This window comes from Callionymus lyra, chromosome 7 (genome assembly GCF_982586985.1).
Source record: "Callionymus lyra chromosome 7, fCalLyr1.hap1.1, whole genome shotgun sequence".
In the NCBI taxonomy this organism is placed as follows: domain Eukaryota; kingdom Metazoa; phylum Chordata; class Actinopteri; order Syngnathiformes; family Callionymidae; genus Callionymus; species Callionymus lyra.
In genome coordinates this window covers 4,879,064-4,897,737 of record NC_141824.1, presented here as the reverse complement: position 1 = coordinate 4,897,737, position 18,674 = coordinate 4,879,064, and the positions used below count along the sequence as shown (strand labels likewise).

Genomic DNA, 18,674 nt, shown 5'->3' with positions numbered 1-18,674 from the left:
ACAGGTTAGGGATCATTTAAGTTTGTAAAATATGATCTGAAATATAGAAACTTGCCTAAAATACATTGTACCTCATTAACTTGGTTTGTTACAATTTATTTAACAATATAAAGAACTGTTGGTTTGACAGACGACGATCAAACACTGTTTTGTTTGCTACGTTTTGTGATCGTGTAACGATGCCATTAGTGTCGATCTGTAAAACATTAGAAATGAATGTAAAACAAATCCCAAATAACTTTACATCAGAATTAAGTCCTATTTATCAATCTTTTAGAAACGCAATTTAAGACATTTTAGTGCCAATTGAGGCCTTTGATTTTTGATTCACACATTGAATTTCCTGTAAAACTTTTTATTGATGTAAAAAACATTGATAATATCACGAACAATAATGAAGTAAAACTACATTCCTCTAAATAATGACATGACTATTGTTGTTCTGCACTACAGTGTAATGTTCCAGGCGCCACTAGATGGCGCGAGTGCACAGAAGTGTGACTGATGTGAGTGAGGTGGTGAAGAAGAAGAGCATGAAAGACAGGCTGGAAGTACAAGTTGAATAAAGAAGGAAAGGAAAGTTCCAGCTCCTTTGTTTTCCTTCACACTTTCATCATAAGAAAAATACACGTCGAAATACAAGTTGTGTTGAAGTGTGAACATGTGATCCGTCTCCTGGACTCACCTGCCCCGACAGTTGAGCGTAGATAATTGACCTCTGACCCTGGAACAGCGTCGTGATGGGAGGAGATAGAGTTTTGACGGACGGCGAGTCCCACGTGACGGAGATGTCGAGCACGGCAGGCTGCAGGGAGAACCTCAGTGACTGCACCACCTGAGGAGTGAAACAAACACGATCAACGTTTTGTTTTAAGTATGTAAGTTAGTAATAGTTATTTGTGGAGCGCCTTTCTAGACCAGGGTCACATAGCACTTGAACAATCAAAAACAATACACAGTTAAATATACAAACATGTTTAAAAAGGCCATGACAACATAACACAAACGTCCCAGAAAATTTGGAGTTAGGTCTTAGTGCCAATATATATCAGCCAGAGTCACAGAGTTAAAGGAGGACCACAGGCTGGAGACAGGCTCAGTCCAACAATCTGTTCCTTCAAAATAATGACTACAATGGCAATCAAATATTTGGACCCTGTTCTGATTTCAAGTGTATGATTTGTCTGATATGAAATTGTGATTCAAATTTCAAAAATATATTTTATTGTTTTAAACTTTTTAGTCATCCGTGTCTGTAATAATCCTTTTGTTTTCCATTCCAAATGAAACATGATGCATTTGTGGCTTGTGTTGCGATCCAGTGAGTGGACGTCTCGCACCTTGGGCTGCATCCTCTCGGCTCCCGTGACGAACTGGGCGTGGCCTCCACCTTCCTTGGCCAGCCCGTTGATGAGAGCGCTGCTGGCTCCTTCTCCGATCCCGAAAGAGAAACACCTGAAGATAATTGTTAAATTAGTGGTCAAATTCATTCATTTGTCATGATTAATCGCATTAATCTCACACTTAAATAGTTGACTTTCCTCTTTCTTACTTCAGGTTTTTGAAACTGTATATTTTTATATTGGTCTTGACCATACATTTTCAGGGTGAAAACCAGTCGCACTCTGAGGTGGATTTTGATCGATCTGGTCTCTTGCTCGATTATTGATGTACAACTTTATATGTATGAAGGTCGATAAATTACTAATGTATAAATAAATCTATAAATGTATAGATAAATCTATAAATACGTAACGAAATGTATAAATGTGTATTTATATGTCAAATAGCTCCATTTTTTGACGAAAACTAAATCAGAAGTAATTTAGTTATTTTGACATTTTGACACATTGATATTTTTCCAAACATTTATTTATACATTTTGTTATGTATTTATACATTTTTTTATACATACAAGTCATTTATCGTTCATATATATGGACCTAAATGTTGCTCTTTAGCATCTCCCTGCTGGTGGACACTAAGGACTGCAGCAATTATTTACTTTATAAAGATTGTTATTCTTTAATCTGCAACAATAACACATTTAAATAAAAAGTTTATAAGTTTTAGGCTTTACATTTTTAACCTTAAATACAATGTTTTCATTTAATGTATATGATTAACTATGTAGCAATCCTTCCTCCAACCAGGCCTATATCTTAAAAACTATAATCACATCGTACGAAGAAGATTCAAGTGAACATCGCTGACCCCTTCAGAGCTGTACATTACCCACAATGCACTGCTTTGGAACGATCTTCCTCTCTCTTTGCGCTTGATGATCTACTGAATTCTTTATAAACTTCTTAAGACGTTTTTATTTGTTCAGACTTTTCCTTGATTCTCTGGAACTCCTGTGTTGTTCTCAGTGTTATCTTGACCTTAAAAGTGTATACTTTTTTGAGTATTGTTTTGATTGTTTAAGCGCTTTGTGACCCTGGTCTGGAAAAGCGCTATACAAATACAAATTACTTACTTACTTTGTTGCGTTAAAAAACACATCTATGCAGTGGCATTAATGGACCACAGTTGTCTGCTGTGTTTCCCACCAAAGATGAAGAAAAAATATTTTTTTCAAAACGTAAATTATTATTTATTTTATTTAAAAAGTATAAGTATGTTAAGTATTACGCGTCCCAACCAACCCCCCCCATGTGTCGTCATAGCAAAGGTTTAAAGCAGTGTAGAAACCCAGCCCTTGGTAAACCCGGGTGATCTTCCAGGTGAGCCAAGACTAGGTTGGTGTGGTCGTGTCACCTGTGCGAGCTGACGTTGCTCCTCACCAGGTCGATGACGGCTTTGGTGTTTGAGACTTCGCCGTCCGTGAAGACGAACAGCTGAGGGAAGGGAAGTTTGACACGAGATTAGTTGCGATCGTGACCGGAGAGGGTGTGACAAGAAGACGAGAATGAAAGAACAACGCCGATCATGAACCGATGACTCACGAGCAAGGAATGTGTGCAGGCAGGTCGAGCGGCTTGTGTCACATACTCTCAAGGAGACAGAACTAAATGATCACCTGTCTGGGATGACCGGGGACGCAGCTCTGCTGGTAGATGTGTCTGAGAGGCTCCAGGATCTCCGTCCCTCCGAGGTTGGCCTGCATGTCCTTCACCTTCTTCAGGGCCTCGTCCATGCTCTTCTGGCTGTACTCCACACTCTTGCTGTGGTCGAACCAGCGCACACGTCACTCACCACTCGAGATCAGACCTCGTCCTTTTCAGTCACTCACGGGAAGATGTGCTCGAATCTGGAGCCGAAGCTGTAGATGTTGAAGTAGCAGCCCATCGGCAAACTCTTCAGCAGAAGAACCAGAGTGTCCTGTCAAAAGGTCAAAAGGTCAGGGTATCCATTATCCATTATTATCGACACACAGAACTGTGAATTATTATTACTCTCTATGTTAAAGATCAACTAGTGATCAACTCTCCTGACATGTAGTGAATGTTCTTCAAGACACAGTAAGTTCCTCATCATGACCATGTTTTACACTTTATTATTTAAAGTTGCTCTGAAATCTGGGCGAACGAGAGGTTACGAGAGTCCATTATGACGTAATAATGGCTTCACTCCTCCAGCCAGCTGGAATCACGCCCCGCTTTGTTTACACAACGAGTCCCTCGGAGGCGGAGACTTCCGGGATCGATGACACACGGTGACAAACCTCCACGTTTTGACCAATCACAGCAGAGTGGGTGTGGTTACGGTCGACAAGATATCATCACCAGAAAAACAAAGTGGGCGGGGCTTAAGATCATTTGCTCGTGTCAATATTTCAATGAAAACAGACACAAACTGATGAATACAATAGAGTCATTTAAGAGATAATCTCATAAATTCAGCTCAGCGCAGCACAAGCAGGAGACAAACGTGATGTTAATAGTTGTGCCTGGTGACCCTCCCAGGGGAGATAATGTCAGAGGTTGCAGGAAAAATTACCTGAGCGCTTTTGATGCGCGTCTCTGCCTTCCCGGTGTTGCTCATGGGACAAGCCATACTTCCAGATCGATCCAGAAGAAAAACAAACTCTCCACACGAGACCTTCGACGACATGACGGCCGCAGGGAACTCTGGGTAAAGGCTGACCATCACCACCGGGTCCGCCATCATGGAGCCTGAGAGACGAGGAGGGGGGACGCTGAGAGCCACGGAGAAGGAGGACGACTCAGGTCCCGTCATACCTGGTCTGGCAGAAGATTTCCCAGCCTCCACCACGGCGGTCGGCTGGTGCGCGTCCTCGTAGTAGATCAACAGTTCGATGTCCTTCTCGAACTTGTGTCCGTCCGCCAGCTTGACCTGCGCAGTAAGTCAGTAATTTGTATTTGTAGAGCGCTTTTCCAGACCAGGGTCACAAAGCGCTTAAACAATCAAAACAATATTCAATAAAGTATACACTTAAAAGGTCAACGATAAAACTGATAACACAACAGGAGTTCCAGAAAATCAAGGAAAAGCCTAAACAAATAGAAACGTCTTAAGATGTTTCTTAAAGGAGTCAGTAGATCCATCAAGAGTAAAGAGAGAAGAAGATCGTTCCAAAGCTTAGGAGCAACAGTCTGGAAGGATTTCTCTCCTCTGGTCCTGAACCGTGTGCGTGGAACCATCAGTAGATTCTGATCCACAGACCTCAGAGCCCGAGCTGGGGTGTAAGTCTGGATCAGATCACTTATGTAAGGAGGAGCCTAATCATGAATAGATCTGAAAGTAAGAACCATCATTTTTAAGTTGATCCTGAAAGAAACTGGCAGCCAGTGAAGAGTTTTAAGGATCGGGGAAATGTGAGTTCTTCTACTTGATCCGTCCTCGACCAGCGGTTTCGAAGCCGCACGTACCGTGGCGCGGGTCTTCTCCGTGTCCAGGTACTGCAGCGGGTCCAGAGGAGAGTTGCAGTCCACTTTGGTGACGGGTCGGGGGGACGTCACTCGGGCGGAGAAGGACAGACCGTATGGAATCTGTGAGGCGGGTACTGACGTCACCGGCACCGTCTGGACGTCACTCTCTGAAAACAAACATTAGAGACATCAGACGTACGGAAGTATATTAGTGTCGTCAGAATCAATGGTTGGAGTAAATGTTTTGAAAGCAGCTCTATGAGATTTGAAGTGGAGCGACACCAGTGGACTAAAGTGGTAGTGTTTAGCCCGACAGGAGACTACATTTTCCCATGAGCACCCGCCAAAGGTTGCAAAAGTTGCCATGTCCAGGTTTGCATTTCACTTTTACAGTGAAAATAAAAATCACACAAAACACCCCAAGTCACGGTATACAAGTCATTCAACTAGTTTTAACATATTTTTGTACAAAAATATTAAGATACACAAAACCACGAGAGATGCTTTAAATGTTGAAATGTATTTTTTTTTAAGCATTGAAATTGTCTTTAATAAATCATTTAATTCAATTTAAATAGATACATTTTTTTTACACATAGAGTTGGATATTACAATTCCAACAATTTCAAAAATCAATGTTTTGAAATTAATTACTTTTAAATTCAATATAAAAATGTTGGTATAATACAGTAGAGCCACCAGGCAGAAGAGTACCCTTAAGTATTAAATGTAGAAAATGTATTTCTGAAAATGATTGGAATTAGAATATCAAACCCATCTATTATAGAAAAAAAGTTGATATCAATTTATTACATTTAATTCAACCTTCAATTGAGGATTTTTTAAATTAAAATATTTTAAAAATGTATAGTTAAATGCCATGCTAACCATGCTAAGCTAAATGCTAACCATTCAATATTGTGACGTCACTAACACGTTATCTTGAATTTAAGAGGCTACAAAATAAGAAAGATTAAATGTTGAAAATGTATTGTTGAATTACTGGACTAAGAGTATGAAACTATATGTCAAAATATGTATTTATTTTGAAAAATAAAAAACAAATTCAACCTCTCATTAAAGAAATGATTGACTTCAATTATTCACAAAATAATTAAAGTTTTCTAAAAATGTTAAATTCAAACTTTTATTATTCTGATGATATTTCCGCACACACACGAGTACGTTCGGCTTCACCTCGAGGAGTGTAGCGAGGGTTGAGAACGGCCGGCAGACAGAACCTCAGCCCGTCGTCCGCCTGCACCGACAGCTCAGTGACGTACTCCAGCCTGATGGAGGCGCTCTCGCCCGGCGGCAGGCTTCCCACGCTCAGCGAGAAGATGTCGGGACTCTGCTCGCTCTCCTCCAGCAGGAAGGCCTGATCCCCGGAGCTCAGGGCGTCGTCGTACTCCTCGCGGGCCTGTGGACGAGGAGCTTTGAGAGACCTTCTCGACGTCCAGGACCAGAAGCTCCTCCTCACCTTCTGCTTCTCCTTCACTTCGGCCACGATCTCGGTCTCTCCCATCTTGGCGCTGAAGTGACACACGGCGGCGTCTCCAGGCAGAGGGAAGACGAAGACGGCCTCGATGGGATTCTCCTCCTTGTTCTCGTAGAGGAGCGTGGAGACCACCGTGGCCACGTGGTCCTGGACCTCCAGCTCTACTGCGATGCTCTTCAGAGGAACTGACAAGAAAAAGTCGTCTAACACGGCAGACCTCAATGATGCATTTGTTGACTCCATTTTACTTGTCTTTCATTTAATTAGTACTATTGAATATCCTATATATACACAAAACCAAAAACATTATTGAAATATTTTTTCAGGCTCGTCCAGGTCCTGAAAATGACACTCTGGTGTTGTGATAGTGTAGTTACAAGGATATATGTGTAGTATTGTCCATTACTTGACTCTGGTGTTGTGATAGTGTAGTAACAAGGATATATGTGTAGTATTGTCCTGTACTTGACTCTGGTGTTGTGATAGTGTAGTAACAAGGATATATGTGTAGTATTGTCCTGTACTTGACTCTGGTGTTGTGATAGTGTAGTAACAAGGATATATGTGTAGTATTGTCCTGTACTTGACTCTGGTGTTGTGATAGTGTAGTAACAGGGATATATATGTAGTATTGTGTAGTACTTGACTCTGGTGTTGTGATAGTGTAGTAACAAGGATTTATGTGTAGTATTGTGTAGTACTTGACTCTGGTGTTGTGATAGTGTAGTAACAAGGATATATGTGTAGTATTGTGTAGTACTTGACTCTGGTGTTGTGATAGTGTAGTAACAAGGATATATGTGTAGTATTGTCGAGTACTTGACTCTGTTGTTGTGATAGTATAGTAACAGGGATATATGTGTAGTATTGTAGAGTACTTGACTCTGGTGTTGTGATAGTGTAGTAACAGGGATATATGTGTAGTATTGTCCAGTACTTGACTCTGGTGTTGTGATAGTGTAGTAACAAGTATATATGTGTAGTATTGTCCAGTACTTGACTCTGGTGTTGTGATAGTGTAGTAACAGGGATATATATGTAGTATTGTCCAGGACTTGACTCTGGTGTTGTGATAGTGTAGTAACAAGGATATATGTGTATTATTGTGTAGTACTTGACTCTGGTGTTGTGATAGTGTAGTTACAGGGATATATGTGTAGTATTGTCCAGTACTTGACTCTGGTGTTGTTTGTTTTCGAACCAAAATATGTCCAAACATCAGCTTTAGAAGCTGCTGGACTCACTGTATCCGCTGGTCCTCAGTCATCTCTAGGATCTTGTGGTATTTAATTGTTCCTTTTAACAGCGGAGGACGTATCGAACTCAAAGTCGTATTTTCCGACACACTAATCTAAAAACTTACCTGGCTCATTCTTCCGAGTCACTAGTCCACAGCAGTTCACCTTCGTGACAGATAAGTTTGCAACAGAGTTGAGTTCTGTAAAATATTAAACAGTGGAAGGGATTTATTATCATTCAGGTCAGATATGGTGTCCCACAAGGTTCTGTTCTTGGTCCAATACTATTCACAATCTATATGCTCCCACTAGGGGACTTGATTAGAAGACACTCTATAAACTATCACTGTTATGCTGATGACACCCAACTTTACTTGTCCATGAAGCCAGACGAAAGAAATCAGCTAACACAACTACAGTCCTGTATTACAGATATCAAGTCATGGATGACCAAAAACTTCCTCCTACTGAACTCGGAAAAGACTGAGGTTTTACTAGTTGGTCCGCAGCATCTCAGACAATCATTAACTAATGATCTAGCTTTACATAATGGACTTGCTCCTGCTACTAGCACCACTGTAAAGAATCTGGGTGTATGCTTTGACGAGGACTTATCATTTAACTCGCACATAAAACAAATCTCACGGACTGCTTACTTCCACCTTCGTAACATTTCAAAAATCAGGCACTTCCTTCCTTTAGATGCTGCTGAGAAGCTCATCCATGCTTTTGTAACCTCCACGCTGGACTATTGTAACTCTCTTCTCTCAGGATGTTCTAGAAAGTCTCTCAGAACTCTTCAGCTCATTCAGAACTCTGCAGCTCGTGTCCTGACTAAGACTAAGAGGCGCGAACACAGTTCCCCTGTACTGTCTTCCCTACATTGGCTTCCTGTAGAATTTAGAATACAATTTAAAATCCTTCTCCTAACCTATAAAGCCTTACATGGTCTAGCACCAACATACATTAAAGATTTAATCCAAACTTACCAACCCTCAAGGACCTTACGATCCTTAAACTCTGATCTATTAGTTATACCATGTAGATTCGGAGCCAGGGCCTTCAGTTTTCAAGCCCCTCTGCTGTGGAACAAACTACCGGCTTCAGTCCGGAGGTCAGACACCCTCTCTATGTTTAAAAACAATCTTAAAACCTTACTTTTCGATAAAGCCTATAACTAACTTAACTGTTTATCTTTAGCTGCTATAACTAACAAAACTGTTTATCTTAGCTGCTATAGGCTGAGAATGCTGGAGGAGTTTTCGACACCGAGCTCTTTATATCTTCTTTTCTGCATTACATTCATCACCTGTGCAGTTTAAACCCACACTTTTTTATTTCTCTCCCGGAGCCCCAGGGTTCCACCTCCAGAGCTGCTGCTGATCCAGGATCTTCACCACGTCATCAGATCCCGAGTTCTCTCCAGCACCTCCATGGACTCTCCTACACTCTCCTATTTTTTTTTCTCCCTATAATTTCCCTCACTCCTCTCCTTATCCATCTGTCTTCCCCCCCATCCTTCCTCCCAACCGGTCAAAGCGGCAGTACGTCAACAATGAGTCTGGTTCCGCTCGAGGTTTCTGCCTTCTAAAAGAAAGTTTTTCCTTGCCATAGCTCACTGTACAGTGTTTTGTTTCTTGCTCTTTGTTGAATTGCTGGGATCTATTTTTCCTTAATCAACTGTAGTCTTATTTCAACTGTATAGTGTCTTGAGATAACTTTGTTATGATAAGACACTTTAAATAAAATTGAATTGAAATGAATTGTTCCTTTTAACGGCGGAGGACGTATCGAACTCAACGTCGTATTTTCCAACACACTAATCTAAACACTTACCTGGCTTTTTCTTCCGAGTCACTAGTCCACAGCAGTTCATCATCGTGACAGATAAGTTTGCAACAGAGTTGAGTTCTGTAAAATATTAAATAGTGGAAGGGATTTATTATAATTCTGTTACCTGACTCCTGTTAAATATTGTATATATATATATATATATATATATATATATATATATATATATATATATATATATTTATATATATATTTTATATATTACATATTAGGGATATAATAATAATTCATTAATCAATAGTTGTTTCATCCTATCGATCGATTAATTGATAAGCCGCAATTTTTTTCCGAGAACCTGAATTTCTTTCCATCTATCCATCCATCCCTCGATCCATTCCTCCATCTATCCATCCATCCCTCCACCCCTACATCCGTCCATCTATCCCTCCCTCCATCCATCCCCCCATCCCTCCATCCACTCATCCATCCATCCCTCCCTCCCTCCACCCATCCATCCATCCATTCATACCTCCACCCATCCATCCATCCCTCCATCTATCCCCCCATCCATCCATCCATCCATCCATCCATCCATCCATCCATCCATCCATCCATCCATCCATCCATCCATCCATCCATCCCTCCCTCCCTACCTCCATCCATCCATCTATCCCTCCATCCCTCTCCGTCAATCCAAACAGCTGAATTACGCTTCAAGCCGAGCGGACGAGTGTGTTCAGGGTAATGTGCAGTAGTTTCCACCACTCGGGTGGATTGAACATTTGCTCTGTCAGATGTTCTTGGGAAATGTTTTTTACAGCCTATAGTTAAACTTATAGTTATTCTTATATTTATAGTAAAACTTATACTTATAATTATAGTTAAACTTATACTAATAGTTATAATTATAGTTAAACGTATAGTTATACTTATATTTATACTTATAATTATAGTAAAAATTATACTTATAGTTATACTTATACTTATAATTAAACTTATATTTATACTTATAATTATAGTAAAACTTATAGTTATAATATATGTCCTGTCACCAGTATTTTGTAATATTAAGAGCGGATGTCAAGTGATGTGACGTCACAAGGCCATATAAGGAGGTAGGAAGCTGCAGTGCAAAGTTTCACAACCAAGAGCATGATCACGTCTCATGTCAGCAGCTTTACGTCGTACGCCGTTTGTAGCATCGTTGTTTTACAAAAAAGATTTGCAACTTCAATAAACCTGAGTACAGCGAACCCAATGTCTTCAGAGTCCTGATCAGCAAATCGTGTTTAGCTTACTGCCAAAACGCAAGTCAACGTGTGGAGGGCAGGATAGTAAAACAACGGCTTCATCGCAGAAGATAAACAGCATACGCTGGACATAGAGGATGGATAACAAAGAGTCCGTAAAAAATGGATCCAGTGCATCATGTTCTGCTCAATCAGCACACAGTTCAGCCATGGGGATGGCTGCCGCCATGGCCCGCGCCAAAGCAGAGGCGGCAAAGGCACGCCTGGCCTTCACAGAGGAAGAAATGTCCCTGAAAATGGCAAAAGTTCAGTTGGAGGCGAAAATGGCAAAATTATCTTTGGAAGTGGAAGCAGCTGCAGCCGTGGCCGAGGCAGAGACTCTAGAGGCAGCCGTTGATGGCAGCGAACGGCCTAGCAGCAAACTTCAACTTGATGAAGCTCCTCTCAACCCTCAAGAACGAACAAAAGAATATCTCGCTGAACAAGTAAACGAGAATTCAATCCGATCAACTCATCTGCTCACCCTAGACGAGACTGGTCAGCTATTCACAGAGTCAACAATGGCCCGGCGTCTACCCTCTCAAGAGCCAGCACGAGCCAGCTCTCTTCAAGCACCATTACTCAGAGCAGGTAGCAGTATACATGATAACCACATCACCTATAGAGCACCAGAAGGAGCACGGGCCAGCAATGCAGGTCCACCACAAACAACAACGCCTAACCACGCATCTCGATACGCCCATCACGACCAATCAAGCATGAATGACGTCGTCAGATATTCCGCCCGTCGAGAGCTGGTTACTACGAGTCTGACCCATTTCAACGACCAGCCCCAGAGCTACAGGGCTTGGCAACAGTCCTTTCTGAACGCAGTGAAAGGACTCGATCTGACATATAGCGAGGAGATGGATCTACTGGTTAAGTTGCTAGGCAAAGAGTCAAGGGAGCATGCAACACGTATTAGGGCTGTCAATGTTAATCACCCAGAGAAAGGACTCAAGTTGATATGGGACAGACTGGATGCACGTTACGGTGCCCCAGAGGTCATAGAGGAGGCTCTCTTCCAACGTATAACCAACTTCCCTAAAATTACTAACATAGACTATTCAAAACTCCATGAATTCAGTGACCTCTTGATGGAACTGGAGGCGGCCAAGGCAGATGGATACCTCACAGGCCTTCAGTACCTCAACACTTCCAGGGGAATAAATCCTCTAGTCCAGAAGTTGCCTTTTAGCCTGCAAGAAAAGTGGCTGTCTCTTGGATCCAGCTACAAGGAACGGTACCAAGTCTCATTTCCTCCCTTCGAGGTTTTCGTCGACTTCATCTCCCAACAAGCTAAAATCAGAAACGATCCTAGCTTTAACTTCAACAGCCAAGCCGACATCCCAAAAACTGGGACGAGCTTCAAAACATACAGACAGAAAGAAATCTCAGTCCACAAGACGGATGTCTCTGCTTCAGAACAAACTACGGAAACTGAAAATGTGGATCGAGTGCCCCATCCATAAAAAGCCCCACCTGCTACGCAAGTGTCGGGCTTTCCGCGAGAAACCCATAGAAGAGAGGAGAGCATTCCTTAAGGAGAACAGGATATGCTACAAATGTTGCACATCTAACAAGCACATGGCTAAGGACTGCAGGTAAACAGCTACATGCATGGAGTGTGGAAGTGAGAGACATACAGTATTTCCACCCTTCATCCTGGACCTGCTCCGGAGGCTAAAGAGACACCATGCCTTTCAGAGCATGGCGGGGAGCCAGCCCTTAAGCCATCTGCAGAAGTCAACACCAGCTGCACCAAGGTCTGTGGTGGTGACCAGAGCGACAGATCATGCTCTAAAATCTGTCTTGTTAAGATCTATCCGGTCAATCATCGTTAGAGAGGGATAAAGGTCTATGCACTCATCGATGAGCACAGCAACAGATCCTTGGCTAGTCCTGAGTTCTTCGACACCTTCAACATCCAGGGCCCCACCTCTCCGTACTCTCTCCGAACCTGTTCCGGTGTGACAGAGACCAGGGGGAGAAGAGCTACAGGCTATCAAATTGAATCTATTGATGGAAAAGTCAGACTTCCTCTACCAAGTCTTGTAGAATGCAACGACATCCCTAACAACAGAATGGAAATTCCAACACCCAGTGCAGCGTACAACCACCCTCACCTTAAATTTGTGGCTCATCTCATCCCAGAACTTGAACAGAACGCACCCATCATGCTTCTCCTTGGAAGAGACATAATCACGGTACACAAGGTGCGCAAGCAGGTGAACGGCCCCCGTGAAGCTCCTTATGCACAGAAACTCGATCTGGGATGGGTGATCGTTGGAAATGTTTGCTTGGGAGGCGTTCACAAGCCCGAGACAGTAAGTGCACTGTACACTAGGACGTCAGAACAAAAACGCCCTTCCATCTTCGAGCCCTGTCCAAACGTCTTACAGGTGAAGGAGAGGTACAGTCAATTCCAGAGCACAGAAATGCTTACCTGCAGCAAGAGAGATGAGCAGCTGGCCTCCACAGTGTTTCAGCAGACAAAGGACGATAAAAAGGTAGCTCTGTCCATTGACGACATCTCATTCCTGACAATAATGGAAAAGAACCTAAAGAAAGACCAAGACAACAGCTGGGTAGCGCCGTTGCCATTCAAGACACCAAGGCCCCGTCTTCCCAACAACAAGGTCCAGGCTTCAAAACGACTGTCATCACTGAGACGGAGTCTTGAAAAGAAGCCAACGATGAAACTGCACTTCCTCACATTCATGGAAAAAGTGTTTCAGAACAGGCATGCTGAAGTGGCACCTCAACTGAAAGAGTCCGAAGAACGCTGGTACTTACCGATCTTCGGTGTGTACCATCCACGAAAACCAGGAAGCATCCGTGTGGTGTTCGATTCAAGCGCCCAGCACGGAGGAGTCTCACTAATGTCCTGCTGACTGGGCCTGACCTCAATAATACCCTGCTCGGGGTGCTCCTCAGGTTCCGCAAGGAAGCAGTAGCAGTAACGGCAGACATCGAACAAATGATCCACTGTTTCCTCGTCAGGGAAGAAGACCGAAAATTCCTGAGGTTTCTATGGTTCCGAGACAACAACCCATCCAAAGAAATCAGTGAATATCATATGAGGGTCCACGTCTTCGGGAACAGTCCCTCCCCCGCAGTGGCCGTCTACTGTTTCCGGAAAAGTGTGGAAGAAGGAGACCCTGACGTCAAGGAGTTCGTCAACCAGGACTTCTACGTTGACGACGGCTTAAAATCCTTCCCTACAGTGGAAATGGGACTTTATGCAGAGACTTCCCTCTCAGGAGTATGACGCAGAGAGCTGTGCATTTTTTGCGACACCTCGACTAAGGCAATTGCTGCAGTAGCGTACCTCAGACTGACAGACACAGACAATACCATTCATGTGGGTTTCGTCATGGGAAAGGCTAAACTGGCCCCCCTCCCGGAGCATACAGTTCCAAGACTTGAGCTCTGTGCAGCCGTTCTTGCAGTAGAACTTGCCAAACTAATTTCCTCAGAGATCGACACACGCCTAGACGACACAACCTTCTACAGTGATAGCAAGGTAGTACTGGGCTACATCAAGAATAACACAAGGCGGTTCTATGTGTATGTCAGTAACAGAGTCTTGCGGATAATGAGATGCTCTTGCCCTGAACAGTGGCAGTACGTGTCTACAGAACTGAATCCCGCTGATATCGCCACCCGGTCCGTTACTGCTGCACGCCTCTCAACTACCAACTGGTTGGTTGGACCAATGTTTCTGAAACAACCCCTTCGAGTCCAGTCTGGTGAAGACACCTTAAGCGGGTAAACCCTTCATCAGATCAAGACATCCGCCCTTTGGTGTCTACAATGAGCACAACCATGTCATGCAAACGACTAGGGTCACAGCGCTTCTCAAAGTTCTCCTGCTGGAATAAGCTGACCCATTCCGTCGCTCGACTCATCCATGTCGCTCGCCTCTATCAGAAGAATTCTGCAACCAATGCCAGAGGCTGCAAAGGCTGGCATCTGTGCCATGCAGCTATCTCCACTGATGAACTCTCGCAGTCCAAGAGAACCATCATCCAAGCTGTCCAAGAAGAGACCTACACTGTAGAGTACGCCTGTCTAAAGAAGGAGGAGAATCTCCCCAAAGACAGCCCTCTCAAAGCTCTTGATCCCTTCATCGACGCAGATGGCCTTCTGAAAGTTGGAGGTCGTGTCAGAGAAGCGGAACTACAGCAAGAGGAGAAAAACCCTCTAATCATCCCAGGCAAGCATCATGTTGCAACACTTTTAATTCGACACCATCACGAGAGAACTCAGCATCAGGAACGACTGTTCACAAAGGGTGCAGTACGAGCTGCTGGACTCTGGATCACTGGCGGTAAAAGGCAAGTGAGCAGTCTTATCCATGCATGTGTCACATGCCACATGCCTGTAACACTCCTGACTCAGAAGATCAGTCTTCCTTCAGCCCCTGCTGGAGACTGGGTCAAAGATCTCCACAAATCCCAATGGCGTCAAGTCCAGCATCTAGCCCAAAACTTATGGGATAGATGGAGGAAGCAATACCTTGCATCACTTCAACCAAGAAGGAAGTGGCAGGCTTCTACCCCAGACCTGCAGCCTGGGAGCGTCGTCCTTCTCAGAGATGACCAGCTCAAAAGGAACGAGTGGCCGATAGGACTGATAACCCAAGTTTTTCCCAGCAAAGACGGCAAGGTACACAAAGTTGAGGTCAAGGTCTCCAGGAAAGATGGGACTAAAGTCTACCAGCGTCCCATTACCGAGACTGTCCTCCTTGTTGCTCCGGTTAAGAAGCAGTAAGAACTGTTTTGGACTTTCATATGGTGGCATTTGTTAATGCCAGACGGGGAGTGTCCTGTCACCAGTATTTTGTAATACTAAGAGCGGATGTCACGTGATGTGACGTCACAAGGCCATATAAGGAGGTAGGAAGCTGCAGTGCAAAGTTTCACAACCAAGAGCATGATCACGTCTCATGTCAGCAGCTTTACGTCGTACGCCGTTTGTAGCATCGTTGTTTTACAAAAAAGATTTGCAACTTCAATAAACCTGAGTACAGCGAACCCAATGTCTTCAGAGTCCTGATCAGCAAATCGTGTTTAGCTTACTGCCAAAACGCAAGTCAATGTGTGGAGGGCAGGATAATATAACTAAAACTTTATTGATCCCACTGGAACTGAAATATAACTAACTTACTTTTTAAGACTTGTATTTGAAAACAAAGACTTATAAATGGTATTAAGATGAATATTCTCTATTGAATGACTCAAATGATGTTTTCTTCTATGAAACTTAGTTTACTACAGTTATAATTGATAAATTGAATTATACACTTTTATTTTTACCACATGCGGAAATTTGAGTTGTTTTAGAAGTTCATGAGAACAAGATTAAACACGCATGCACATTATATTACGACATACAGTACACTTATTAAAAATAATAACAAAAACCTCTATCATTACGTAAAGATACTGATAAATATACAAACAACAAAAAAATATTACTAAAAGACAATAAATATTAAAGCGCTATAATTAAAACAATAAATAATTTAATAGTTATTACTTATATTATTTTCCATAGTCGTGTTTATTTTGTCGTTAACTTAATAGTTATATATACTCGATTTTACGAATTAGAATTTGTTTCATTTTCAGTTTTTCATTTCGCGGAGGATGACGTCACATGTTTGGTTCCCGGAAATTGTTATTTTATCATTTATAATTTTGACACGTTCATGTAGGATCCATACGTGAACTATTTAGGAGATTTACTTTATTTTAAATCTCACTCAAAGACACGATTCGAAGTGACACCATGACGCACATTGATGACGTGAATAAAAACAAAAACAAGCACATGACAGGTTTATATCGCAGTTACATTGAAGGGAATAAGTTAACAGTAATTGAGTAAAGGAAGTGTTTTACCTTCAGCGGTGGAGACGCAGAAGCGGAAGGTTTGACGGGAAATCACGGAGATATCGACAGTCACGGCCACGCCCACTGTCAAGTCCAACGCTTGGTTTAGAACTTTCAAGTTGGTTGGTTTACAACTGTCAGGTCCAAACTCTTGTTCAGGTTCCAAAGGACACAGGGACAACTCAAGTTTTCCAGTCAATCACTTTTATTGTCTTTCGGATTGTTGTTAATTAGGTTGTAAACCTATAAAACTAGATAAACAAACCATTTTAATTATCCATTTCAATTAAACATTCTAAATTAACTTAAACATTTTGAATTCATTCAAATACTTAAACATTCAAATATTTTAAATTAATTTAAACAACTTAATCAAATATTTTAAATGAATTAACAGGCACTAAGTCAAGGTAAATCAAACATTTCACCAACCATTGGCGTCTTTGGACTGAACTCTCGTTGCGAACTTGGAGCGTCTTCTCTCTCTGACCAACTGACTGACTCAGAACCTCCATGATTTCACTGTTCACAGTTCACAGGTTTGCTGCTACTGGTGCACTCTGGGAAATGCGGTTCTTTCACCAACTGAGATTTAGCCAAACACCTCCCACTTGAGCTCCTGGTTTTCCAAACCCAGAGAGGTCACACAAGCCCTTTACACCTCTGCTTGTTGTTCAGTTGGAAGGATCGTGGCTGGGATTTTGGTTTGAAGCCTCTTGGTTTTCCACCGTTTTTTCTTGTAGGCTCTTCTTTTCTGTTGTGGGTTCTCTTTTTGCCAAGTCCTTCTTGTTTGAGCTCTTGATATGCCTGAGAATGCTTTCCTCTGGAGCTTGTTTACGCTCTCCCTGGCTTGAGCTGCATCCTCTTTAGCCGATTTCATAGGCCACTCCTCAACTGGCCACTTCAGGAACTCTGGTCCATTTTTCCATGTGGAATTTTCCTTCAAATCTTCAGGAGTGCCCCCTCTTGTTATGATGTCAGCCGTGTTTAGATCTACACTGATCCACCACCAGTCTTGCACTAGTCCAGCCTTTTGAATGGCAAGTAGATGGAACCATCTCTCAATGTTCATTCGAACATGCTTTTCCACATACTATCTGATTCTGGTTGCAAAAACAGCACCACAGATCTCCGCTTTTACAGCTTCTCCCTTCTGATCCAGGGGTGTCAGCTTGGCCTTTGATTCAACGAATCGAACTTCAGTGCCTTGACTTGTCTTTCATCTTAAGTACATCACAGTTCCATAGGTTTTGTCAGTTCCATCACAGAATGTGATGCCCCAAGGTTTCCCTTCCCAGCCAGCTGGTGTGAGGCTCCTGTGAAATTTCACCTGTCCAAGCTGCACATATTCTTCAAAAAGTTGTATGGCTTCTTCTCTGAGGTTTTCTGAGAGAGGTTGGTCCCAGGTTCCTTGGGTTAGTTTCCCACCTCCTCCCTCTTGGAAGGCTTTTCTAACAAGAATTGCTCCTTTCTGCTTGGCAGGTGTAACTAAGCCAATTGGATCATACAGTCCAGCTACTTGGCTTAGAAGAACCCTCCTCGTCAGTGGATTAGGTGTCTGAGTTCTCACATCCTCTTTGAGAAGATCTTTTCCAACTCTCATCTTCCTCTTTCTTTTGGAAAAGTTAACCGAGGTTAACCTGTAGAACCCTGGTTTCCATTCCTTGCCTCCCACTTTGCCCTGACCCATGGTTTAAGGAAGCAACCTCCAGCTTTCAAGATTTTTTCAACTTTTGCTGTGATTCCCTCAAGTCTATTAAGGTCATTTTGGGACGTTAAGAGGTAATCCACATAGCGGTCCTCTTCAATGACTCTGCACTCATCTTTCAAGTGAATACAGTTGGGCTGGCGTTCCGTTGGTCTCACCTCTGCCAAGGTCATTTCTTTTGGTCCTGGTGGACAGTTTCCACATCGGCATCTTTCACATCTTTGGTCACATGCAGCTTTGATGCTGTCCCAGGGCCACCACTCAAGGAACTCACGGTTACTAGTACCTGGAAATTTGGTCCGAGTCACATCCACCTGCTTTAGCTGGACTGTGTCAAGTGCTGGGTTTGTGATCTCTTGATATTCGACAGCTGCTGTCCTCATAGAGCGGGCAAAGTGTGTTTTGGACTCATACG

General features: G+C 42.8%; 1 protein-coding gene across 1 annotated transcript in view; it reads right to left on the bottom strand.

Moving 5' to 3' along the window:
• Window positions 1-18,241, bottom strand: part of LOC148074676 (von Willebrand factor A domain-containing protein 5A-like) — a 29,273-nt gene extending 11,032 nt beyond the window's left edge. Inside the window, exons 1-13 of the mRNA XM_087796100.1 lie at window positions 18,192-18,241; window positions 16,561-16,685; window positions 7,697-7,771; window positions 6,316-6,518; window positions 6,033-6,255; window positions 4,836-5,002; window positions 4,185-4,299; window positions 3,943-4,118; window positions 3,236-3,324; window positions 3,023-3,167; window positions 2,761-2,840; window positions 1,341-1,455; window positions 686-835 (exon numbers count right to left, since the gene is read on the bottom strand). Of these exons, the coding sequence (XP_087652226.1) occupies window positions 686-835; window positions 1,341-1,455; window positions 2,761-2,840; window positions 3,023-3,167; window positions 3,236-3,324; window positions 3,943-4,118; window positions 4,185-4,299; window positions 4,836-5,002; window positions 6,033-6,255; window positions 6,316-6,518; window positions 7,697-7,771; window positions 16,561-16,685; window positions 18,192-18,241 (1,713 nt within the window). The remainder of the gene's footprint in view (window positions 1-685; window positions 836-1,340; window positions 1,456-2,760; window positions 2,841-3,022; window positions 3,168-3,235; window positions 3,325-3,942; window positions 4,119-4,184; window positions 4,300-4,835; window positions 5,003-6,032; window positions 6,256-6,315; window positions 6,519-7,696; window positions 7,772-16,560; window positions 16,686-18,191) is intronic.
• Between the last annotated feature and the right edge of the window lie 433 nt (window positions 18,242-18,674).